The 23,509-nt window shown below is 44.4% G+C and overlaps 1 protein-coding gene across 3 annotated transcripts in view; it reads right to left on the bottom strand.

Moving 5' to 3' along the window:
- The window catches only part of ccdc102a (coiled-coil domain containing 102A), a 149,935-nt gene that overhangs the window by 34,526 nt on the left and 91,900 nt on the right, over positions 1–23,509 (bottom strand). For all 3 annotated transcript variants that reach the window (XR_011345024.1, XR_011345023.1, XM_069899307.1), the window contains exons 5-7: positions 20,473–20,589; positions 10,583–10,792; positions 9,750–9,920 (exon numbers count right to left, since the gene is read on the bottom strand). Coding sequence is in view for 1 of the 3 variants with exons in the window: in XM_069899307.1 (XP_069755408.1) it covers positions 9,750–9,920; positions 10,583–10,792; positions 20,473–20,589 (498 nt within the window). In the remaining 2 variants the exon portion in view is untranslated. The remainder of the gene's footprint in view (positions 1–9,749; positions 9,921–10,582; positions 10,793–20,472; positions 20,590–23,509) is intronic.

Here is a 23,509-nt window from a genome sequence, read left to right as displayed (position 1 = left end):
GACAGCTTTGAATTGGTGGACTGGACCATATTCAAGAACTCATCCAGAGGCATGAATAAATATGGAACAGGTGTCACTGACTTCATCAACACCTGCAGAAACAAGTGTGTATCCATGTGCACATACAGGATATTTCCCAACCAGAAGCCCTGGATGAATCAGAGGATTCACAACCTACTGAGGGTGAGAACAAGGCCGTTTAAGGCCAGGGATCAAGATATCTACAAAAAGACCAGGTTTGACTTATGGAAGGCCATCTCTGAGACAAAATGGCAATTCCAGAGGAAGCTAGAGACAGAGACAGATACACAGCAACTATGGGAAGGAGTGCAGGCCATTACAACTGAAAAAATGAGGGCGAACACTATAGAGGCATGTGATGCTTCGTTACCTGATAAGCTGAACACCATCTCTTCCCACTTGAGAAGAAGAACCCAACAGTGCCTACTAGAATCCATGAAAAGGCTGAGGACCCTGTGATATCTGTCTCTGAGGACGATGTTAGAATCTCATTCAAGAGGGTAAACAAGGTGTCAGGCCCTGACAGTGAACCTGGCAGGGTACAGAAAATCTATGCCAACTAACTAACCTGAGTGTTCATGGACATTTTCAACCTCTCATTGCTACTTTCAAAGGTTCACCCCTGCTTCAAAAGTGCATCAGACATCCCAGTCCCCAAGAAGAGTAGTGTGAGCTTACTCAATGACTACCGCCCTGCAACATTAACTTCTACTGTGATGAAATGCTTTGAGAGGCTGGTCATGGCCAGAATTAACATGTACCTAAGCAAAGATCTGGATCCATTGCAATTCACCTATCGTCACAATCGCTCCATCGGAGATGCAACTCAAAGATGCAGCTGCTCTTTATCGACTACAGCTCAGCCTTCAATTCCCTTATTCCCTGAGTTCTGGTCAAGAAGCTACAAACTCTGGCGTTTGTACCACACTCTGCATCTGGATCCTTGACTTTCTCCAGTCATCCAGTCAGTATGAATTGGAAGCAATGTCTCCTCCTCAATGATTATCAACAGAGGCACACACCAAGGATTCATGCTTAGCCCCACTGCTCTACTCGTTATACACCCATGTCTGTGGGGCCAGGCACAATTCCAATGACACCACAGTTGTCCGCAGAATCACAAACAGCGATGAGGAAGCGTTCAGGAGGGAGATAGATCAGCTCGTTAAGTGGTGTCACAACCTTGCGCTCAACATCAGCAAAACCAAGATGATGATAGTGGACTTCAGAAGGAAGTCAGGGAACACTACCCTATCCTCATCGAGGAACTTCAAATTCCTGGGTGCCAACATCTCTGAGGATCTGTCCTGGGGTCTCCACATTGATGCAATTGCAAAGAAGGCTCACCAGTAGTTATACCTTGTGAGGTGCTTAAGGAGATTCAGTATATCACTGAAGACTCTCGAAAACTTCTACATGTGTACCACAGAGAGCATTTGGCTGGATGCATCACTGTGTGTTACGGAGGCACCAAATCTCACTACAAGGAAAAACTCCAGTTATTAACTTGGACTGTGACATCATAGGCACCAGACTTCACCCCATCAAGGACATATATATGAAACAGTATTTTAAGAAAGCTGCCTCTATCCTCAAAGACCCCCACCTCCAAGGCCATGTCCTCTTCACTCTGCTACCATCGGGAAAATGGTACAGGAGCCTGAAGATGAACACTCAGCAGCACAAGGACAGCTTCTTCCCCACTGCCATCAGATTCATGAATGACCAATGAACCAAAGACACTCCCTTACTTTTCGTTCAATACTATTTTTATTTTTTATATTATTGTTGTAAGATGGTTATAATATGAATGTTTGCACTATGATGCTGCAGCAAACACCAAATTTTGTGTCTTGTTCATGACAATAAATTCTGATATAGGGATCAATAACATGGGTAGGAAGAGTGAAGAGGTCCTGCAAGGAGAGTTCAAGGGGTTAGGTGCAAGGTTAAAGGTCAAGACCTCCAAGGTTGTGATCTCGGGATTGTTACCTGTGCAACGTGCTAGTGACGTTAGAAATAGGAGGATAATGAAGCTTAACATGTGGCTTAAAACATGGTGTAGGAGGGAGGGCTTCAGGCTTCTGGATCATTGAGAATATGGGACCTGTTGTGACAGGATGGTTTGCTTATGAACTGGAGGGGGACTAATATCCTTACAGTAAGGTTTGCAGGTGCTGCTCCAATGGGTTCAAACAAGATTTGCAGGGGGATGGGAACCAGACTGACAGAGAATCACAGCTCCATACGTTACTCGCCATGATTTGCCAACTGTCTGCAGCCTATCATGTTTCACTGGGCACAGGAGGGATAAGATGTGAAAATTGCATGCATTGTTATAAGTCAATGGGTTGTATGTGGTGGAAATGTTCTCAGGTGCATCTATTTCAATGCAATGAGTACTGTAGGAAAGGCAGACAAGCTTAGAACATGGATGGATGCATGGAATTATGACATTGTGGCCAATAGTGAAACTTGGTTGCAGGAAACTCAATGTTCCGGGCTTCTGTTGCTTTAGATGTGATAGAAAGGGGGAGGAGTGGCATTGCGCTTCAGGCAAAACATCACAGCTGTTCTCAGTCTGGACAGACCAGAGGGCTCATCTACTGAGGCTCAATGAGTGGAGCTGAGGAACAAAATAGGTATGACCACACTCATGGGATTAACAGCCCAATAATCACCGAGAATTTGAGGAGCAAATCTGTAGAGAGACAGAAGACAGCTGCAGGTAACATAAGGTTCTGAAAGCAGGAGATTTTACGAATACTCGCTTTACGCAAATTCATATTTGCAAAGAAAACTGCGTTTACTTTTATGAAAGGATTTTAGCTTTTATGAAAAAACGGCTGGTGGAGCATTCACAGGGCACTTGGCAGGACTGTCAACGCGGGCCAGCAGGGCATTCCACAGGATGGCTGGCAGGACTGTCGGTGTGAGTCGGCGGGGTGTTCACAGGGCGGCTGGAAGGACTGTCAGTGTGGGGTGGCAGGGCATTCACGGGGCAGCTGGCAGGACTGTCAGCGTGGGCTGGGGGAAGGTTCACAGGACAGCCGACAGAACTGTCAAAACTTGCTTGTCTTCCCGATTCTGGTATGTGAAACTACACTGTACATACATTATTTCTACTTTGTCTTTGCTACATAAAGGACACTGTTTGACCTGCTGAACTGCTCCAGCGTTTTGTGGTTTTATTTCTACTTTACATAGACTGTGTACTTAACACATCATTCTTGTTTTTATTATATGTGCTATTTTAGGTTTTATGTATTATTTGGTATGACTTTTTCGGTCTGGGAATACTCAACATTTTTCCCCAAAACAGAAGTCAATAGTAATCTATTCTTCGCTATATGCCATTTCAGCTTTCGAAAGGTTCCGTAGGAATGCTCTAGGTTCATAAAGTGGGGTATAGCTGAATTGATTGGGGCTCCCATACTGTAAAAGGGCTGGATGGCTTGGAGTTTGTCAAATGTGTTCAGGAAAGTTTTCTAAATCAATATATAGAGGTACCAACTAGAGAGAATGCAATACTGGATTTCCTATTAGGGAACGAGACAGGACATGTGTTGGGGAACATTTTGGGTCCAGTGATCATAATGCCATTAGTTTTGTTAATTATGGAGGAGTATAGGTCTGGGTCAAGCGCTGAAGAGCTGGCTCTGAATGGGCAACTAAAGCGGCATCATCTGCAAAGAGTAGTTCACGGACAAGTTTCTCTTGTGTCTTGGTGTGAGCTTGCAGGCGCCTCAGATTGAAGAGACTGCCATCCGTGCGGTACCGGATGTAAACAGCGTCTTCATTGTTGGGGTCTTTCATGGCTTGGTTCAGCATCATGCTGAAGAAGATTGAAAAGAGGGTTGGTGCGAGAACACAGCCTTGCTTCACGCCATTGTTAATGGAGAAGGGTTCAGAGAGCTCATTGCTGTATCTGACCTGACCTTGTTGGTTTTCGTGCAGTTGGATAATCATGTTGAGGAACTTTGGGGGACATCCGATGCGCTCTAGTATTTGCCAAAGCCCTTTCCTGCTCACGGTGTCGAAGGCTTTGGTGAGGTCAACAAAGGTGATGTAGAGTCCTTTGTTTTGTTCTCTGCACTTTTCTTGGAGCCAGCTCTTCAGCGCTTGACGTCCTGCTTTGCGGAAACTGCCAAAATGTTTGGCCTGGAAGTCAGCCTGAAGAAAACTGAGGTCCTCCATCAGCCAGCTCCCCACCATGACTACCAGCCCCCCCACATCTCCATCGGGCACACAAAACTCAAAACGGTCAACCAGTTTACCTATCTCGGCTGCACCATTTCATCAGATGCAAGGATCGACAATGAGATAGACAACAGACTCGCCAAGGCAAATAGCGCCTTTGGAAGACTACACAAAAGAGTCTGGAAAAACAACCAACTGAAAAACCTCACAAAGATAAGCGTATACAGAGCCGTTGTCATACCCACACTCCTGTTCGGCTCCGAATCATGGGTCCTCTACCGGCACCACCTACGGCTCCTAGAACGCTTCCACCAGCGTTGTTTCCGCTCCATCCTCAACATCCATTGGAGCGCTCACACCCCTAACGTCGAGGTACTCGAGATGGCAGAGGTCGACAGCATCGAGTCCACGCTGCTGAAGATCCAGCTGCGCTGGATGGGTCACGTCTCCAGAATGGAGGACCATCGCCTTCCCAAGATCGTATTATATGGCGAGCTCTCCACTGGCCACCGTGACAGAGGTGCACCAAAGAAAAGGTACAAGGACTGCCTAAAGAAATCTCTTGGTGCCTGCCACATTGACCACCGCCAGTGGGCTGATAACGCCTCAAACCGTGCATCTTGGCGCCTCACAGTTTGGCGGGCAGCAGCCTCCTTTGAAGAAGACCGCAGAGCCCACCTCACTGACAAAAGGCAAAGGAGGAAAAACCCAACACCCAACCCCAACCAACCAATTTTCCCTTGCAACCGCTGCAATCGTGTCTGCCTGTCCCGCATCGGACTGGTCAGCCACAAACGAGCCTGCAGCTGACGTGGACTTTTTTACCCCCTCCATAAATCTTCGTCCGCGAAGCCAAGCCAAAGAAAAAAAAAAAATAGGTCTGGGCCTCAGGTTGAGATTCTAAACTGGAGAAAGGCCAATTTTGAGGAAATGAGAAACGATCTAGAATTTGTGGAATGGAACGTTGTTTTTGGGCAAGGATGTGCGAGGTAAGAGGAGGACCATCAAAGGTGAAATTTTGAGAGTATAGAGTTTATATGTTCCTGTCAGGATCAAAGGCAAGGTTAGCAGGCACAGGGAACCTTGGATTTTGAGAGATATTGAGGATCTGGTTTGGAAGAAAAGAGAAGTATGTAGCAGGTATAGGCAACATTGAATAAATGAGGAACTTGAGGAGTATATAAAATGTAAGAAAAACCTCAAAAAAGAAATCTGCAAGGCAAAAAGAAGACATGGGTTGCTTTGGCAGGCAAGGTGAAGGGAAATTCTAAAATTTTCTACAGGTATATTAAGAGCAAAAGGATAATTGGTCCCCTTGGGAAGTAAGGAGATCATGGAACTGATACACATTAAAGAGGAGTAAGTGCTTGCTGTCTTAAAGCAAATAAAGATGGAGAAAGACCTAGGAGCTGTCAAGATATTCCCTCGGACCTTCAGGGATGCGAGTGTAGAAATTGCAGGGGTTCTGGCAGAAATATTTAAAATGTTCTTAGCCATGGGTGTGGTGCTGGAGGATTGGAGGGTGAGCCTGATGTCAGTAGTAGGTAAATTATTGGTAGGTATTCTAAGAGATTGGATATACAATTATTTGGATAGCCAAAAACTGATTAGGGTTTGTTAACATGGCTTTGTGCATGGCAGAACGTATTTAACCAATATTCTCAGTTTTTTTGAGGAGGTTATCAGGAAGTTGACAAAGGAAAGGCTGTAGATGTTATCAACATGGACTTTAGTTAAGGATTTTGACAAGTCTGACATAGTCAGGAAGGTTCACCAAGTGTTCATGGTGAAGTAGTGCACTGGATTCGATGATTACTGGATGGAAGAAGCCAGGGAGTAGTGGTGCTTCTCAGATTGGAGGCTTGTGACTAGTGGTGTACCTCAGGGATTTAGGTTGGGACCATCGTTGTTAATTATCTATAGCAATGATCTGGATGATAATGTTGTAAATTGGATCAGCAAGTTTACGGATGACACTAAGATTGGAGGCATTTTGGATAGCAAAGAAAGTTTTCAGAGCTTGCAGAGGTAACTGGATCAGCGGGAAAAATGGGCTGAAAAATGTCAGATGGAATTTAATGCATACACATCTTAGGTGCTGCAAGGACAAACCAAGAAAAGGACATACATGGTAAATGATAGGACACTGAGGAGTGCGGCAGAACAGAGGGCTCTGGGAATTCAGATATATAATTCCCTGATAGCTTTTGGCATATTGGCCTTCTTAAATCACAGTATTGAGTAGAGGAGTAGGGATGTTATGGTACAGTTGTATAAGACATTGGTGAGGCCAAATTTGGAGTATAGTGTGCTGTTTTGGTCACAGGAAAGATATCAATAAGCTAGAAAAAGTGCAGAGAAGACTTATTTGGATGTTGCCCAGACTTCAGGAACTGAGTTACATGCTAAGGATAAACAGGTTAGGACTTTATTACCTGGAGGAAAGAGGAATAAGGGGAGATTTTATAGAAGTATTTAAAATTATGAGGGGTATAGACAGAGTAAATGTAGATAGGCTTTTTCCACTGAGGGAAAGTGAGATACAAATCAGAGGACATGAGTCTCTTGAATGTTTTATACTGCTCAAGAACCTCATTTGCTCCATGTTGCCTATACCTGCTATACACCTCTCTTCTTCTGAACCAGATCCCCAATATCCCTTGAAAATCAAGGTTTCCTATGCCTGTTAACTTTCCCTTTAATTCTGACAAGAACATATAAACTCTGTACTCTCAAAATTTCACCTTTTAAGTCCTCCACTTACCTCACACATCCTTCCCCAAAAACAACTTACCCCAATCCGCACATTCTAGATCCTTTCTCCAATTTAGAATCTCAATCCGAGGCCCAGATCCAGTATCGCACTATCTCTAGTTGGTACCTCTATATATTGATTTAGAACACTTTCCTGAACATATCTGGCAAACTCTTAGCCATCCAACTCTTTTACAGTATGTGAGTCCCAGTCAATATGTGGGGAAATTAAATCCTCCTACTACGACAACCTTAAGTTTCCTGCAGCTGTCTGTTAGCTCTCTACAGATTTGCTCCTCCAATTTCCGTTGACTATTGAATGGTCTATAATACAACCCCATGAGTGTAGTCATACCTTTCCCATTCCTCAGCTCCGCCCATATAGCCACAGTAGACGAGCCCTCTGGACTGTTTGCCTGAGCACAGCTGTGATATTCCCCTACCAAGCAAAGCCACTCATTGGAACAGGTCCCACCTTCCCTGGAAAAGAGCCCAATAATCCAGAAACCTGAATCCCTCCCTCCTGCACCAGATCATTAGCCACGTGTTAAGCTGCATTATCCTCCTATATCTAACCTCACTAGCACATGGTGCTGGCAGCAATCCTGAGATCACATCCCTAGAGGTCTTGTCCTTCAACCCAGAGCCTAACACCCTGAACTCTCCTTGCAGGACCTCATCACCTTTCTTACCCACAACATCTGGCTGCTCACCCTCCCTCCTGAGAATGCGTTGAACTTGATCAGAGATATTTCTCACCCTGGCACTAGGTAGGAAAAATACCATCTGGGAACTTCTAATCATTCTCCCTAACTATGAAATCCCCTATCACTACAAGGCCCCTCTTCTCCTCCTTCCTTTCTTAACCACAGGACCCGACTCCATGCCAGATTGCTGTGGCTTGTCCTTGGTAGGTTTCCCCTTCCCCAACAGTATCCAAAATGGTATAATTGTTATTGAAGGGAATGGCCATAGGGATGCCCTGCACTACCTGTCTGTTCATTTTCCCTCCTCCTGCCTCCAAGGTGTGATAGTGTCCCTGTAACTCCTGTCTATCACCCCCTCTGCCTCCTGAATGATGTGGAGTTCATCCAACTGCAGCTCCTCCAGCTTCCCAGTCCTTTCCTTCCTTAGAAAGTTACCTCTTCCTTTTTTCTCTTCTACCTTCCCACCTGTTCCTCCCTGCCTCTTCACCCCCCACCTTTTTATTCAGATGTCTGTTTTTAGCTCACACCTTGACGAAGGGCACAGGCCAGAAATGTTGGTTGTTCTTTATTTCCTATGATTTCCTATTTATTGTCAGAGTACTTACATGACATCACATACAACCCTGAGATTCTTTTTCCTGCGGGCATGGCAGATTTACCACTTATTGGTTGTGCAAAAAAAAAGTACTGTACACAATGTACATATGTAAACAAATAAACAAATGTAAACAACTGATAGAGAGGAGATAAAAACAAACAATAAGGTGCACAAGTAAGAGTCCTTAAATGAGTCCCTGATTGAGTTTGTCGTTGAAGAGTCTGATGGTGTGGGGGTAGCAGCTGTTCCTGAACCTGGTGTTTTGAGTCTGGTGGCACCTATACCACTTTCCTGATGGCATCAGCGAGAACTGAGCGTGTGCTGGGTGGTGTGGGTCGTTGATGATAACTGCTGCTGTCCAATGGGAGAATTCCCTATAGATGTTCTCGATAATGGGGAGGGTTTTGCCTGTGATGCCCTGGGATGTGTCCATTACCTTTTCTAGGACTTTTCACTCAGGGGTATTGGTATTCCCCTATACCAGACTGTGATGCAGTACACTTTACAACACACATATGCAGGATTTTGCCAGGGTGTTCAATGACATATCAAACTTCCTCAAACGCCTGAGGAAGTAGAGGCGCTGATGTGTTTCTTCATGATGCCATTAGTGTGTTGGCTCCAGGAAAGATCCTAGACTGCTGTTTGACCTGCTGAGTTTCTCCAGCACATTTGTGTATTGTACTTAACCCCAGGTCTGCGGACTTTCTTGTTTAACTTCTGCAAACTATGAGCTGCAGAGGGACTCAGTGGATCAGGCAGCATCCAGAGAGAGAGGTGGTTAGTCAATGCTATCGGTCAGGACCCTTTCTCCACTCACCTCTGCTTTTGCTTATTCCATTTAACAGCTGTGGCCTAGATCTCTTTATATCACTGCATTTAAATAATAACTTAAGTTTTTACTCTTCCTCGGGTCATCAGCTCCCAAAAGGTTTTGATTTTTGTACATTTAATTGAACGGTTAATCACTTATTCTAATTGACATTGGTTGTTTCCTTATTCCTTTCAGGTCAACATGTAAGAACTATGGATGTTGTCCCTTGGAGTGAAGAAGGCATGAGTTTTCTTATTGAACTATGGTTACACCACCCACACTGATATTGAGTGCCTGCCTGGGTCAAGCAGAAGTCCCTGCAGCATCTCACTGTGTTTGCTCCAGATACAGTGTTCATTTCTCTGCAAATGTCTGCTGCGCTGTACCCACCAGAGGGTGGAACTGCTGTACCAATCACGACTCGAGTGAAAAAAGTCAATCTGACAGCACTCTGCAGGTTGTGTGCAATATGGGGAGAGGGGAAAACATCCTTATCCAGAATGTTAAGAGCATTCACTTGGTTTTCTCTTGCCCCAGGTATATTTTTGGTTTCTCGGCAGTTTTTTAAGGTCAAGGATTGAGACTTTGCACCCTTCCAGATTTCTGCCTGTTGACAAGGGGCCATGAACCCTGACAGTGTAGAGAAGGGCCCTACCTCATCCTCCACCACAGCCAGCTCCCTCTTCAGCTCTTCCACCCGCAGTCGCAGTTTCTTCACCTCAGATTCATGCTGCTCCACTCGTCTGTTGGCATGGGACAACTCTGCCATCTTCTCTTCAAACTGCTTTTTCAGTTTGGCATGAACATGCCTGAGATCTGACAACTCCTACAATCAAAAAATAAAACCAAGTAATCAACCATTCACCCTGTCTGAAACCCACAGCGAGCCACTGAACAAGTTATTCCAACATTTAATTCTCCACAAACGGCAGATTCAATTTTCAGCTTTCCCTCATCAGAATTTACAAGTTGTATAAAATCCTGGAACTCTGAAGCTGTGCTCAATAGAAGAGGTGAATACTTCATCAGATTATCCCAAAATGCAATGGGATTCAGTAAGGTGGTCAGTCAGCACCTGTTCCTGGGGTGAAAATGGCCAATACCAGAGGATATCTGTTTTAGGTGAGTGAAGGACAGTTCAGGGAGGGGTGAATGGCTAGAATGCATTGCTGGGGGTGGTGGTGGAGGCAGGTACAATAGGGGCATTCAAAAGATTGCTAGGTTGACACATGGATGTAAGAAGCCCTGCAGGATTTCAGACCCTGTTCCAGATCACACTCTGTTTCCTCAGTCCTTGGACCACCACCTAGACTGAACACGCTCTAGCACTTCAATTTGTTGTGTCAAAACTGCTCAAAATATGCATTCTACATTTTCAACATCAACTGAAGATCTGAAGCGACATTCTCAACCCTGTGAGGATGCCAATTGTGGACAAAGTAGGTTGCAATCCCTGATAATACAAACTTCATCAAAAATTCCCGTTACCTTGTTCTTCTCGAAGAGCTTATTCTGAATGGTCTTCAGGTCAGTGTCCAGTGCACTGGCAGCCTGCTTCCTCTTTCTTGTCAGCATTTCCACCAGGTCCTCAATCTGTGCCCTCTGTTTTTTGTTCTCTCGTTCCAGGTTCAGCTTTTCGGTTTCCAGCCTCTCCCGCTTGCCCCACTCTGAGGTGTTCTCGGCCTGGAGCATCTCCACCTGCTCACAGGGAGAAGGGGTTTCAGAAGGGCAGCTTACGTGCAGTGGCACACGCCATGCAACAATGGATTGGAGGCCACCTGCAGCACCTCACATCAACACCAGCTGCACACATAAGATCATATAGCAATTCCTACCTCACGGGAGCAGCAGGGGAATTCAAAAACAAGTGAGCTGATCGTTGAAGATAAATAGCCCAATTTGAAATTTCAAGTTCATATATCAACACATGTATGGAGGTGCAAGGAGGTTGGTTTGGCACTCAATCTAGCAGGTCATTCCAAACATGGCACAGCAATAAAACTACTTAACTCAGTGCAGAGCTACAGAGAGAATTCAGTCAGAACAGAACAAAGGGAACCAGTTTTCCGAGAGGTACTCCCCAGTAAGTCAAACAGATACATTATGAAAAAGAAAGCATTGGCAGGGGTTTTCGAGATATAACACAGCAACAGGCCCTTCCTGACTATTAACCTGTGCCACCCAAATACACCAAAGTGACCAATTAACCTTCTAATGGGTGGCATGGTGAGTGTAGCGGTTAGCGCCATGCAGTTACTGCGCCAGCAATTGGGACGGGGGTTCAAATCCCACACTGTCTTTAAGGAGTTTGTACATTCTCCAAGTGTCTGCATGGGTTTTCCCTGGGTTTCCTCCCACCTTTCAAAACATTCCGGGATTAATTGAGTGTAAATGGGCAGCATGGCTTTGTGGGCCAAAAGGGCCTATTATTTTATGTCTAAACTAAAACTTACCCATACGTCGTTGATTCATAAGAGGAAATCAGAGCACCCAGAGGAAACTCCTAACAGACATAGGCAGATTCAAATCTGAGTTGCTGGTGCTGTGATAGTGTTGGGCTAACTGCCCCACCAACCTTGCAGTGGTGAACAATCAGCTTGGCTACATCTCTACACCAGATTCCTCCTTAACAACACTGCTCATTGAGTTCCCCAAGGTGAGAAACCACATTTTCCTTTCGAGAACATCTGCACTTTGCAAATAGTGCCCATGACTGCTTCTTCAACAATATACTTGGGTCCGCCCCAAAGATAAGAGATTTGTTGGCAATCAGTGGTGAATGGAGTGTTGCAAGGGTCTGTGCTGGACCCACAGCTGTTCATGATATACATAAACGATCTGGAGCAGGGGACAGAATGCGGTGTATGCAAGTTTGCTAATGACACTACACTGAATGGAAAAGCAAATTGTGCAGAGGATTTGGAGAGTCTGCAGAGAGATACAGATAGGTTAAGTGAGTGGGCAAGTTTCCAGCAAAATGCTGGTAAATGTGAGGTTATCCACTATGGAAGGAAAAATGGAAATCAGAATACTATTTAAATGGCAAGTGATTGCAGCATATTGCCATGCAGGAGGACTTGTGGATGAATTGCAAAAGGTTGGCTTTGATATGCAGCAGGACGTCAAGAAGGCCAATGGAATGTTGCCCAACATTGCCAAAAAGAGGGAATTTAAGAGCAGAGAAGTTATGCTGCTAATGTACAGGGTACTGGTGACGTCACATCTGGCAATGTGCAGTTCTGGTCTCCTTACGTGAGGAAGGATGTACTGTCTTTGGAGACGGTGCAGAGGAGATTCACCAGATTGATTACAGAGATGAAGGGGTTAGGCTTTGAGGAGAGATTGAGTTGTACCTGTTGGAATTTAGAAGAATGAGAGGGGATTGTATAGAAATGTATTAAATTATGAAAGGCATAGTTAAGATAGAGCTGGGTAAATTGTTTCCATCGGTGGGGAGTCCAGAACTATGGGACATATCCTCAAGTTTCAGGGAAGTAGATTTAGGATGGCGATTAGGAGGAACTGCTTGTCCCAGAGGGTGGTGAACCTGTGGAATTCGCTGCCCATTGAAGCAGTGGAGGTGACCTTAGTAAATATATTTAAGACAAGGTTAGATAGGTTTTTACATAGTAGAGGAATTAAGGGATATGGGGAAAAGGCAGGTAGGTGGATGTAATGGAGGATTAAAACCATGTACCCAGATGCTTTTTGCTTATGTGGAACTGACGACACTTGGTCCACACGCAGGTCGCCTTACTTTCAGAACTAGCAGATGTAATTAAACTCAGCCATGGGGACTTATCTGAAGATACACTTTGAAATGGAATTCCACCGTGAGGCCCAGGGAAAGCAGTTGTCAAATACGACACTCTGAAATTGACGTATTGGTCACAACCTGTCTTGCTCAAGAAGTTTTAATGAGTCCTTGTATCTACGAGATAAACCAGGATATCATAGCATCCTGCTCCATAATAATTAATCTTCTAAATTGTAGAATAGTATGCTCAGCTTTGATTTTGACTGACAAATGTTAGAGGGAGTGGGTGCATGATTAATTGTTTTTGGGGTATAAAAGTCTGTGGTCCTGCTGCTGAAGTTTTAGACTCTCCGAGGGGTGGGAACACCCCTTGTCAAGAAGGAAGAACAGCCAGAGTCCGAGCAACGTCCCGGTCGGGGGAGGTGGAGAAGCTGCTACCAGCGCCCTGACAACCTACTACAAGTGTGCAGTTGTTGCCTCGCTTCGGCAGTTGGGACCAGTCCAAGCGTTGATAAGTATAGTTGGGAAGGGCTTGCATATTGTAGTGTGAAATCAGCTTTTGAATTAGTAATAAACATTTGTATAAACTGAACTGCTCTCGGTGTGTGTGTCTATTTCCTTTCGGTAGCTCAAACACTGTGACCAATCTAAAATGAACAAAATGAGAGGTATAAGTTTACCCAAGACAGTGGAGATCAGGCTCAACGGGCCAGATTGCCTACTCTAGCTCCTATTTCTTATGTTCTTACGTTCTTAGATATAGAATGGAAAATGCAAGAGGGGGAAAGAACCTGCACAGAGCTGTAAAGGCAGCTTGATCCATCACACAAACCAATCACCTTTCTCCCCTCATTAAACCCATCTGGTCAGCTTGCTGCCATGGGAAAATTGCAAGTATGTAAAGCAAAATTAAATTTAAATGTTAACAGGCCATTTCAGTCTACAAATCCATGCTTCTCAATTTACACCCATTTAACTGATATCCCTTGTACGTGTTGAATGGTGGGAGGAAACTGGAGCCCTAAGGAAAACCCACACAGGCAAACTCCTGTATAACACTAGGGTACAGTACTACTGGAGACGAATATGTCACTGTGTTCACATTATAGTACAGTACGGGTGGGATGGTGTGTCACTGTATAACACTGGGGTACAGTACTGCTTCAGACGATTTGTCACTATACAGTACCGTGGAGCAGTACTTGTGGAGATGGGGCAGACACTGTACAAAACTAAGTTGGGTCTGTTAATAGTGGGGTACAGTACTGGTGGAGTTGAGTCTGTCATTGCCTAACACTGAGGTAAAATACTGGAGGGGATGTGTTGGGCCTTGTCTAACTCTGGGGTACAGAACTGGTGGGACGGTCTGTCAATGTATACACCAAACTGCAGTATACATGGGAACATGTCTGTCAGGTTATACCACTGGGATACAATACTGGTGGCAACAGTCTTCCACTGTATAACACTAGAATACAATACTGATGAGGACACATTCGGCACTATCTTACACAAGGGTACAGTACTGGTGGGGACAAGTCTGCCAATCTTAAACACTGAAATATGTTATTGGTGGAGACATGTCCATCATGTACCACTGGGGTACAGTACCAGTGGGGTCAGATCTGTCACTGTATAATACTGAGGTACAGTACTGATGGGGACATGTTAGTTACTATATATCATTGAGGTACAGCACTGGAGGGGATGTGTCAATCACTATAAAACACAAGGTACATTACTAGTGGGGATAAGTCTTTCACTTTGTATCACTGGACTACAGTACTGATAGGGGAGGTCTGTAATGGTATCAGACTTGTGTACAGTAATTGTGGGGACAGATCCACATTTAATAACTTTGGGGCACCGTGCTGTTAGGGATGTGTTTGTCACTGTATAATACTCAGGTACAGTTCTGATGGGAACAGGTCTGTAAATGTATGATGGTGGGGTACAGAATTGCTGGGTATGCATCTGTCATTGTACAACACTGGAGTACAGAACTGATAGGGATAGGTCTGTCACTGTATAACACTGGAGTACAATACTGGTAAGGATGGGTCTGTCACTGTATAATAATGGAGTACAGAACTGGTGGGAATGGGTATGTGACTATTTGACGGTATGGTATAGAACCGTTGTCATACCCACACTCCTGTTCGGCTCCGAATCATGGGTCCTCTACCGGCACCACCTACGGCTCCTAGAACGCTTCCACCAGCGTTGTCTCCGCTCCATCCTCAACATCCATTGGAGCGCTTACATCCCTAACGTCGAAGTACTCGAGATGGCAGAGGTCGACAGCATCGAGTCCACGCTGCTGAAGATCCAGCTGCGCTGGATGGGTCACGTCTCCAGAATGGAGGACCATCGCCTTCCCAAGATCGTGTTATATGGCGAGCTCTCCACTGGCCACCGTTACAGAGGTGCACCAAAGAAAAGGTACAAGGACTGCCTAAAGAAATCTCTTGGTGCCTGCCACATTGACCACCGCCAGTGGGCTGATAACGCCTCAAACCGTGCATCTTGGCGCCTCACAGTTTGGCGGGCAGCAACCTCCTTTGAAGAAGACCGCAGAGCCCACCTCACTGACAAAAGGCAAAGGAGGAAAAACCCAACACCCAACCCCAACCAACCAATTTTCCCCTGCAACCGCTGCAATCGTGTCTGCCTGTCCCGCATCGGACTTGTCAGCCACAAACGAGCATGCAGCTGACGTGTACTTTTTACCCCCTCCATAAATGTTCGTCCGCAAAGCCAAGCCAAAGAAAAGATAGAACTGCCAAGGATGGTTTGTCACTTTGTAAGGAGGTACAGTACTGGTGTGGATGGGTCTGTCACTCTAGTACACTGGGGTACAGTACTGGAGGGAATTGATCTGTCACTGCGAAACACTAACATATAATACCAGACGGGACAAGTCTGTCACTGTATAACTGAACAATTTTGTCACTGAATAACATTGAGATACAGTACTGGTGGTGACAGGTCTGTCACAATGCAACACTTGGATTCAGCACTGCTGTGGACAGGTCTGTCACTGTGTAACATTGGGTACAGAACTCGTGGGGATGTGTTGGTTACTGTATAACTCTGGGTACTGGTGGGGATGACACTGGTATACATTACTGATGCAGATGAGTAATGTAGGTCTTTGTTTTCAATTATCTGAAACGTTCAAGACCGGACTTGTACCAATAATCTGGATATCCTTAGGCGCACCCCAAGGATGTGTGCTTAGCCCACTGCTCTGCTTATTATACACCAATGACTGTGTGGACAGGCACAATTCCAATACCATCTACAAGTTTGCCGCTGACACCATGGTCATTGGCAGAATCACAATGAGGAAGCACACAGGAGGGAGATAAATCAGCTTGTTGAATAGTGTAACAACAACCACCTTGTGCTCAAAGGCAGGAAAACAGAAGAGATGATTGTGGACTGCAGAGGGAAGTCAGGGGAACATAACCCAGTCCTCATCGAGGGCTCAGTAGTGGAGAGGGTCAAGAACTTCAAATTCCTGGGTGTCAACATCTCCTAGAATCTGCTCTGGAGCCTCCATGTTGATGAAATTACAAAGAAGGCTTTTTCAGGTGTCTGAGGAGATACTGTACGTCACCGAAAACTATCGTAAACTTCTACAGGTGTATCGTGGAGAGCATTCTGGCTGTTTGTATCACTATCTTATATGGAGATGCCAATTCTCAGGACAAGAATAAACTCAACCTGTAATATCACAGGCACCAGATCACTCCATCGAGGACATCTACATGAGGCAGTCTTAAAAAAAAAGCAGCCTCCATCCTCAAAGACCCCACCACCCAGGCCATCCCCTCTTCACTCTGCTACCATCAGGGAAAAGGTCCAGGAGACTAAAGACAAGCACCTAGCGGCTCAAGGACTGCTTCTTCCCCACTGCCATGAGATTCCTGAATAATCAATGAACCAAAGACACTGCCTTACTTTTTGTGCACTATTATTTTATATTTTTTATAGTAATGTTGTAAGATAGTTATAATGTGAATGTCTGCATTACGATGCTGCCACAAACACCGAATTTCATGACTTGTTCATGACAATAAATTCTAATTCTGATTTCAGATAACTGAGAAATGGCTTTAAGCAGCCCAGTAGCATCAGCAGAATACTTGTATCTGTGGTTAAACAACAGCAAAGGAAGGTTTTTCAAGCATGAAATAATGTTTAATTCTTCCAAAAAATATGATCTCTGCTTACAAGAGAAATGCAGACAACATGGACTTTCTGCTCGACGGTTTTTTGCAATGCTTCCTCCAATGACATCTCCCTCATTAACAATGGTTTTCATTTTAGCAGTGAGTCTTTGATTCTATTCAATGACGTGATTTCTTGTTCTGTTATGAATGCACGCGGCTCTAGTGTAATAATAAGTCCTGTACAACATCACATATGTTTATAATGTCGTCTACAGGCAATTTTCTGCAGTGTCAAATAAGTCCTCTTCATCACCCTCATCTTAATGCAGAACAATTTCAGCTATTTCACCATCGGTCAGTGAATGAACAACTGGAGCATCATTATCAATGTTAAAAACCTTCAATATCCTCTTCTAGCTTACTGACGGATTTTGAAGGTACATTTTAAATATGTAAGGAGATTAAAGGTAGATAAATTTCTGGGTCCTGACAAGATATTCCCTAGGACCTTGAGGGAGGTTAGTGCAGAAATAGCAGGGGCTCTGACAGAAATATTTAAAATGTCATTAGCCACGTGGGAGGTTCCGGAGGACTGGAGGGTAGCTTATGTTGTTCCACTGTATAAAAAAAGGTCTAAAAGTAAACCAGTAGGCCTATGTGTCTAACATCAGTGGTGGGTAAATTAATGGAGAGTGTTCTTAGAGGTGGAATATACAATTACTTGTATAGACGGCGACACGGTTTTTTATGTGGTAGGTCATGTTTAACAAATCTGATAGAAATTTTCAAGGAGGTCACTAAGAAGGTTGATGAAGGGAAGGCTGTGGATGTTGTCTATATGGACATGGTTGTAAGGCCTTTGACAAGGTTCCACATAAAAGGTTAGTTAGGAAGGTTCAATTAGGTATTAATGTTGAAGTAGTGAGATGGATTCAACAATGGATTGGATGGGAGATGCAGAGAGTAGTGGTGGAAAATTATTTGTCAAATTGGAGGCCAGGTGGTGTTGTGGACAGTGAGGAAGGTTTTCAAAGCTCGCAGTGGGATATAGGCCAGTTAGAAGAGTGGGCTGAGAGATGGCAGATGCAGTTTAATACTGAGAAGTGTGAGGTGCAACATGTTGGTAGGACTAATCAGCAAAGGTTGTGCACATCAAATGGTAGATAATTGAGGAGTGCAGTAGAACAAAGGAATTTAGGAATTCTGGTACATAATTCCCAAAAGTGGAGTCACATGTAGACAGAGTGCTGAAGAAAGCTTTTGGTATGTTGGCCTTTATAAATCAGAGTATTGAATACAGGAGTTGGGATGTCATGTGGAAGTGTACAAGGCATTGGTGAGGCCAAATTTGGAATATTGTGTGCAGTTTTGTCGACGAATTATAGGAAAGATATCAACAAAATAGAGAGAGAGCAGAGAATAATGTCCCAGCCTGTTTAACTTCAAACTCTGAAACCCAGGCAACATTCTTCCCTGGCGTGTAAAAGATTGAGGGGTGATTTGATAGAGGTATTTAAAATTTTGAAGGGACAAATAGAGCAAATGTGGACATGCTTTTTTTCCATTGAGAGTAGGGGAGATTTAAACAAGAGGACATGAATTGAGATTGAAGGGGAAAAATATAGGGGAAATACAAATGGGAATTTCTGCACTCGGAGGGTGGTGGGAGTGTGGAATGAGCTTCCAGCCAAAGTGGTAGATGAAGGCTAAATTTTAATATTTATGTAAAAATTAGATAGGTATATGGACGAGAGAGATATGGAAGGTTATGGGCTGGGTGCGGATCAATGGGACGAGGTGGGAGAAGGTGTTCGGCATGGACTAGAAGGGCCAAATTCGCCTGTTTCTGTGCTGTAATTGTTACGAAAATATATTGGACAAGATTTATTTTTCTCCCGACACACGGAATCCTTCAAAATCACTATTGTCATCTTCATCATCAAGGAACATAGTTGCAGGCCAGAAATTTTGCCAGGCATGTACAGCGATGAGCTGAACACCTTCTATGCCTGCTTTGAGAAGAACTAAACCGTACCTACTAGAATTCCTGAAAAGGATGAGACCCTGTGATAACTGTCTCTAAGGGCAACGTCAGGTAACTGAAAATCTGTTCCAAACAACTAACCGGAGTGTTCACGGACATTGCTGCAGACAGACATTCTCCCCCATGCTTCGAAAGGGCATCAATCATCCCGGTCGGTGCCCAAGAAGAGCAGAGTGAGGTGCCTCAATGACTATTGTCCAGTAGCAATAACTTCTACTGTGATGAAATGCTTTGATCAAAGATCTGGACCCACTGCAATTCACATATTGTCACAATCTCTCCCCAGCAGATGCAATATTGTTAGTTCTCCACTCAGCTCTAGATCACCTTGAAAACAGCAATTCATACATACGGTTGATCTTCATCAACTACAGCTCGGCGTTCAATACCACTATTCCCTCAGTCCTGGTCAAGAAGCTGCAAACTCTAGGCCTCTGCACCCATCTCTGCAACTGGATCCTTGACTTTTTCATTGAAAGACAAATTGGAAACATCTCCACCTCAGATTATCAACACAGGTGCACCCCAATGATACATGCTTAGCCCACTGCTCTACTCGTTATACACCCATGACTGTGTGGCCAGGCACAATTCCATTGTTAGGTACAAGTTTGCCGATGACATCACAGTTGTCGGCAGAATCACAAATGGCTATGAGGAAGTGTACAGGTGGGAGATAGCACTGGTGCAGAGTACTGTTGGTGATAGGTCTGTCACAGCATAACTCTGGTGTGCAGTATTGTTTGGAACATGTATGTCATTGTATAAGACCTGGATACAGTATTGGTGGGGACATGTCTTCCACTGTATAACATTGAGAAGAAGTGCTGTAATAACATTGGGGTACAGTATGGGTGGTGACAGATCTGACACTGTATAATACTGGTAGACAGTACCTCTGAGTACAGGTATTGTTGAGCACCATATTGTTGGGGATGACACTGGGATAACACTAGGATACAGTACAGGTGGGGACAGGTTTGGCACTGTATAACACTGGTGTATAGTACTGGTTGGGTTCGTTTGTCACAGTTTAACACTGGGGTACATTACTGGTGGGGACAGGTCTGGCACTGTAAAACATTGGCATACTGTACTAGTGAGGACTCTTGGAGCAATATGTCAGACAATCTTAAACACTATCCCTGCCATTACCTTCCATCTTGACTTTACTTGTAAAGAATTTCCAGGTCAATCTGAAGCCACAAGATGGAGCCCTCCCTTCACAAAGTATCCATGCCTTGTTAGAAGTAACTCTAGCACCTGATCCTTTATCAGGGTGATGGAGCAGCCTGTGAGCAGTGTGATCTGGCTCTGTACTGGTGTCTGCACTCACTGACATTGTCATCATTCCCAGGATGAGCCGAGCACTCGAGATAGTGGGCCAAGAATTCCTTACCTCAGCTCGCAGTTCTGCAAGTTTTTTGTCCATGCTGGTGCGCACCCCCACCTCATCTTCCAGGTCTTCAGATATTCGACCCAATTCATCTTGGTGCAGTTCCTTTAACATGCTCAGCTGCAAATTAGAAACCACACGTTAATGGGGACAAATCCAGTTGAGAAAGGGATTTTCTTTTTGGCGGGACGAAGGATAAGTTGATGAGAGGCTTAGATAGGGTGGACAGCCAGTATTCTTTCCCTGAGGTGACAATAGTAAATAGTGGAGTTTTAAGATGAGGGGAGGAAAGTTTAGGGGAGATTTCAGAGGGAATAGTGGGGACAGGTCTGTCACCATAAAACACTGAGTGTGGTGGGTGCCTGGAATGCTTTACCAGGGGCTGGTGCTGGAGGTTGGTAATTTTGAGACAATCAATGGATAGGCACATAGTAAAAAAAGGTTACAGGTCTGAGATAGGGAAGGATTAGATATTGTGGAGTCGGTTTCCATAGATTGGCACAACATTGCAGGCTGAAAAGCCTGTCCAAAGATTTGATGTTCTATGCTCAATAAAGCAACAAGATACCTTCAGATGCATAGAAAATTACCAAGTGAAGATTGATCGCTTCTTTGTGAGCTCAAGGGCTAGAAAGCTGGACCATCTGAACCCAAGAAGCAGGATGAGGCAACTGGGAGATTGTTTTATCGAGTGCCTTTGCTCTGTTCAGTGCCACACCAAGCACCTCCCAGTGGCCTGCCATTTTAATTCCACACACCATCGTATCCTTTCACTTCCTCTGGATGCTGCGTGACCTGTTGAGATTCTCCAGAACCTTGATGTACTGTGCTTGATCCCAGCCTCTACAAATTTTCTTGTTCAAATCATGTTTTAACTTGATTTTAAGTTAAATTATGTAACAACTCAAGACAAGATGCATGAAATGCTCAGAGTGCCGACCAATGGTTAGGAAGGCACTGACGGCACTGAAAGGTTTTGTTTGGAGGAAAGCTGGTCTGAGACAGGGGATCAGTGGTGTACTGTGACTGGAAGGAATTCTCTTTGAATTGACTGAGCAACATTCAAATTAATTCAAATGAAAGCTCCAAGTGAAGCTTGTTTGGATCCTAGATCCACTGTGACAAGCTCGGGGAATTCAGCAATCTGACAGCAACATTTGTTCATCAGGTCCAGTGTGAAAATACTAGCTCCTTTCTGTCACTTTCCAACCTCTTCTAAGGAAGGTCCAGCAGAAGGCAAGCGAGCAGTGGGCAATCAGAAACTTAAGGAAGTGAGTGGGAAAATGAGCAGGGAAGTAGGGATGACAAAAACTGGAGAGGTAGATAGGAACAACCATGAGTGTCTGGAGGGAGAAGGAAAAAGCAAGAGCAGGAAAGTGGGTAAAGTGAGAGAGAAAGTCAATGAGTGAGCCACTGAGGAGCAGTGATCTGGCCATTCAGCTAGTCACTGAATCGACCCCACTGAGACTGGTAAGTTTTCCAAGGACTAGGAATGACAAGTGATGCATCGTAAAACCTGCAACAAAATGGAATGACAGTTGTCAACATTGGGACCTTGACAGGAAATGGTTTGAAGGAAGGTTGGGCACTGCCAGTAATCAACAGTTGGCTCTTGCTCCGTCCTGTGACAGAGGTGTTTGGGAGATAAATTGGGAAAGATTTGTTAGAGCAGGTCACACACAAACAATTTAAAACACAGAATTTTTGCAGGAGTTTTGCAGAGTGCTCACAGACTTCAATGATGATCTGCTATTTTGCAAAAGGCAACAAAGTAGCTAACATACAGTGGCAGTTTGTCTGAAAAACAGTTTGCTGTCTGGAAGAGCATGTGATCTTTGCAGGCAGGGGCAGAACAGCTTTGCTCTCAACGTGGGAAGGAGTGAGAGAGGGGAGAGATAGAGACTTTGGTTCCAGAGGGACAAGCCCTGCCTGGTCAAAGGAGAGGACTGGTTGTCTGGTGTTTCCTTTGGAATAGGATAACAAAAAGGAACTCTGTGGTGACCATGTGAGAAACAGAAGTACCTTCACAGAATTTGCTCGAGACAAAAATTAAGAACAAAGAACTTTTATTATACTATTACAACAATGCAAAGTTGGGTGCTTCCCCTTACCCTGGGAATACACACAGATACTGAGGCTGACCCAACTTTTATACATTTCATTTCAGTACAGAGATACCTTCCCCCTAACATTTTATTATACTTTTATAACCCTTCCTCCCATTCCAGCATCCCTTCACCCTGATTTAACCCATAATACTTCATTTCTAATGAGCACTTGCTTGACTCCTCACATTCCTCACTGACAAAAGGCAAAGGAGGAAAACCCAACACCCAACCCCAACCAACCAATTTTCCCCTGCAGCCGCTGCAACCGTGTCTGCCTGACCCGCATCGGACTTGTCAGCCACGTGAGGGATACTGGAATGTTAGGAGTCCAGAGATACTGGAAGCAAGTGCCAATTAAGAATAAAGTATTATGGGTTAACTTAAGGTGAAGGGATACTGGAATGTTAGGAGTCAAGCAAGTGCTCATTAGAGATGAAGTATTATGGGTTAAATCAGGGTGAAGGGATGCTGGAATGAGAGGAAGGGTTGTAAAAGTGTAATAAACTAAGGATCTTCAAAACAGGATAACAAGAAGATAGCTTTAGCAAGTCTTAGGGATTGATTAATGAGTGAAGAACAAAGACATGATACTTCTCTGGCTAACAAGTTTGCAGGAAGACACATAAACTGATAAGAAGTTAGAATCCACGTGGGCAGAATTACCTAATGCTAAACCAATCCAGGAGGCAGAAGAATGTTGGGGGGAAGGTATCTCTGTACTGAAATGAAATGTATAAAAGTTGGGTCAGCCTCAGTATCTGTGTGTATTCCCAGGGTAAGGGGAAGCACCGAACTTTGCATTGTTGTAATAGTATAATAAAGTTCTTTGTTCTCAATTTTTGTCTCGAGCAAATTCTGTGAAGGTAATTCTGTTTCTCACAAATGGGGACTCGTCCGGGATCCCACTCCCTCCACTGACAGAGTGCCCGACG

Source organism: Narcine bancroftii, chromosome 9, assembly GCF_036971445.1.
Source record: "Narcine bancroftii isolate sNarBan1 chromosome 9, sNarBan1.hap1, whole genome shotgun sequence".
NCBI classification, from domain to species: domain Eukaryota; kingdom Metazoa; phylum Chordata; class Chondrichthyes; order Torpediniformes; family Narcinidae; genus Narcine; species Narcine bancroftii.
This window is presented reverse-complemented; position numbering and strand designations above follow the sequence as displayed.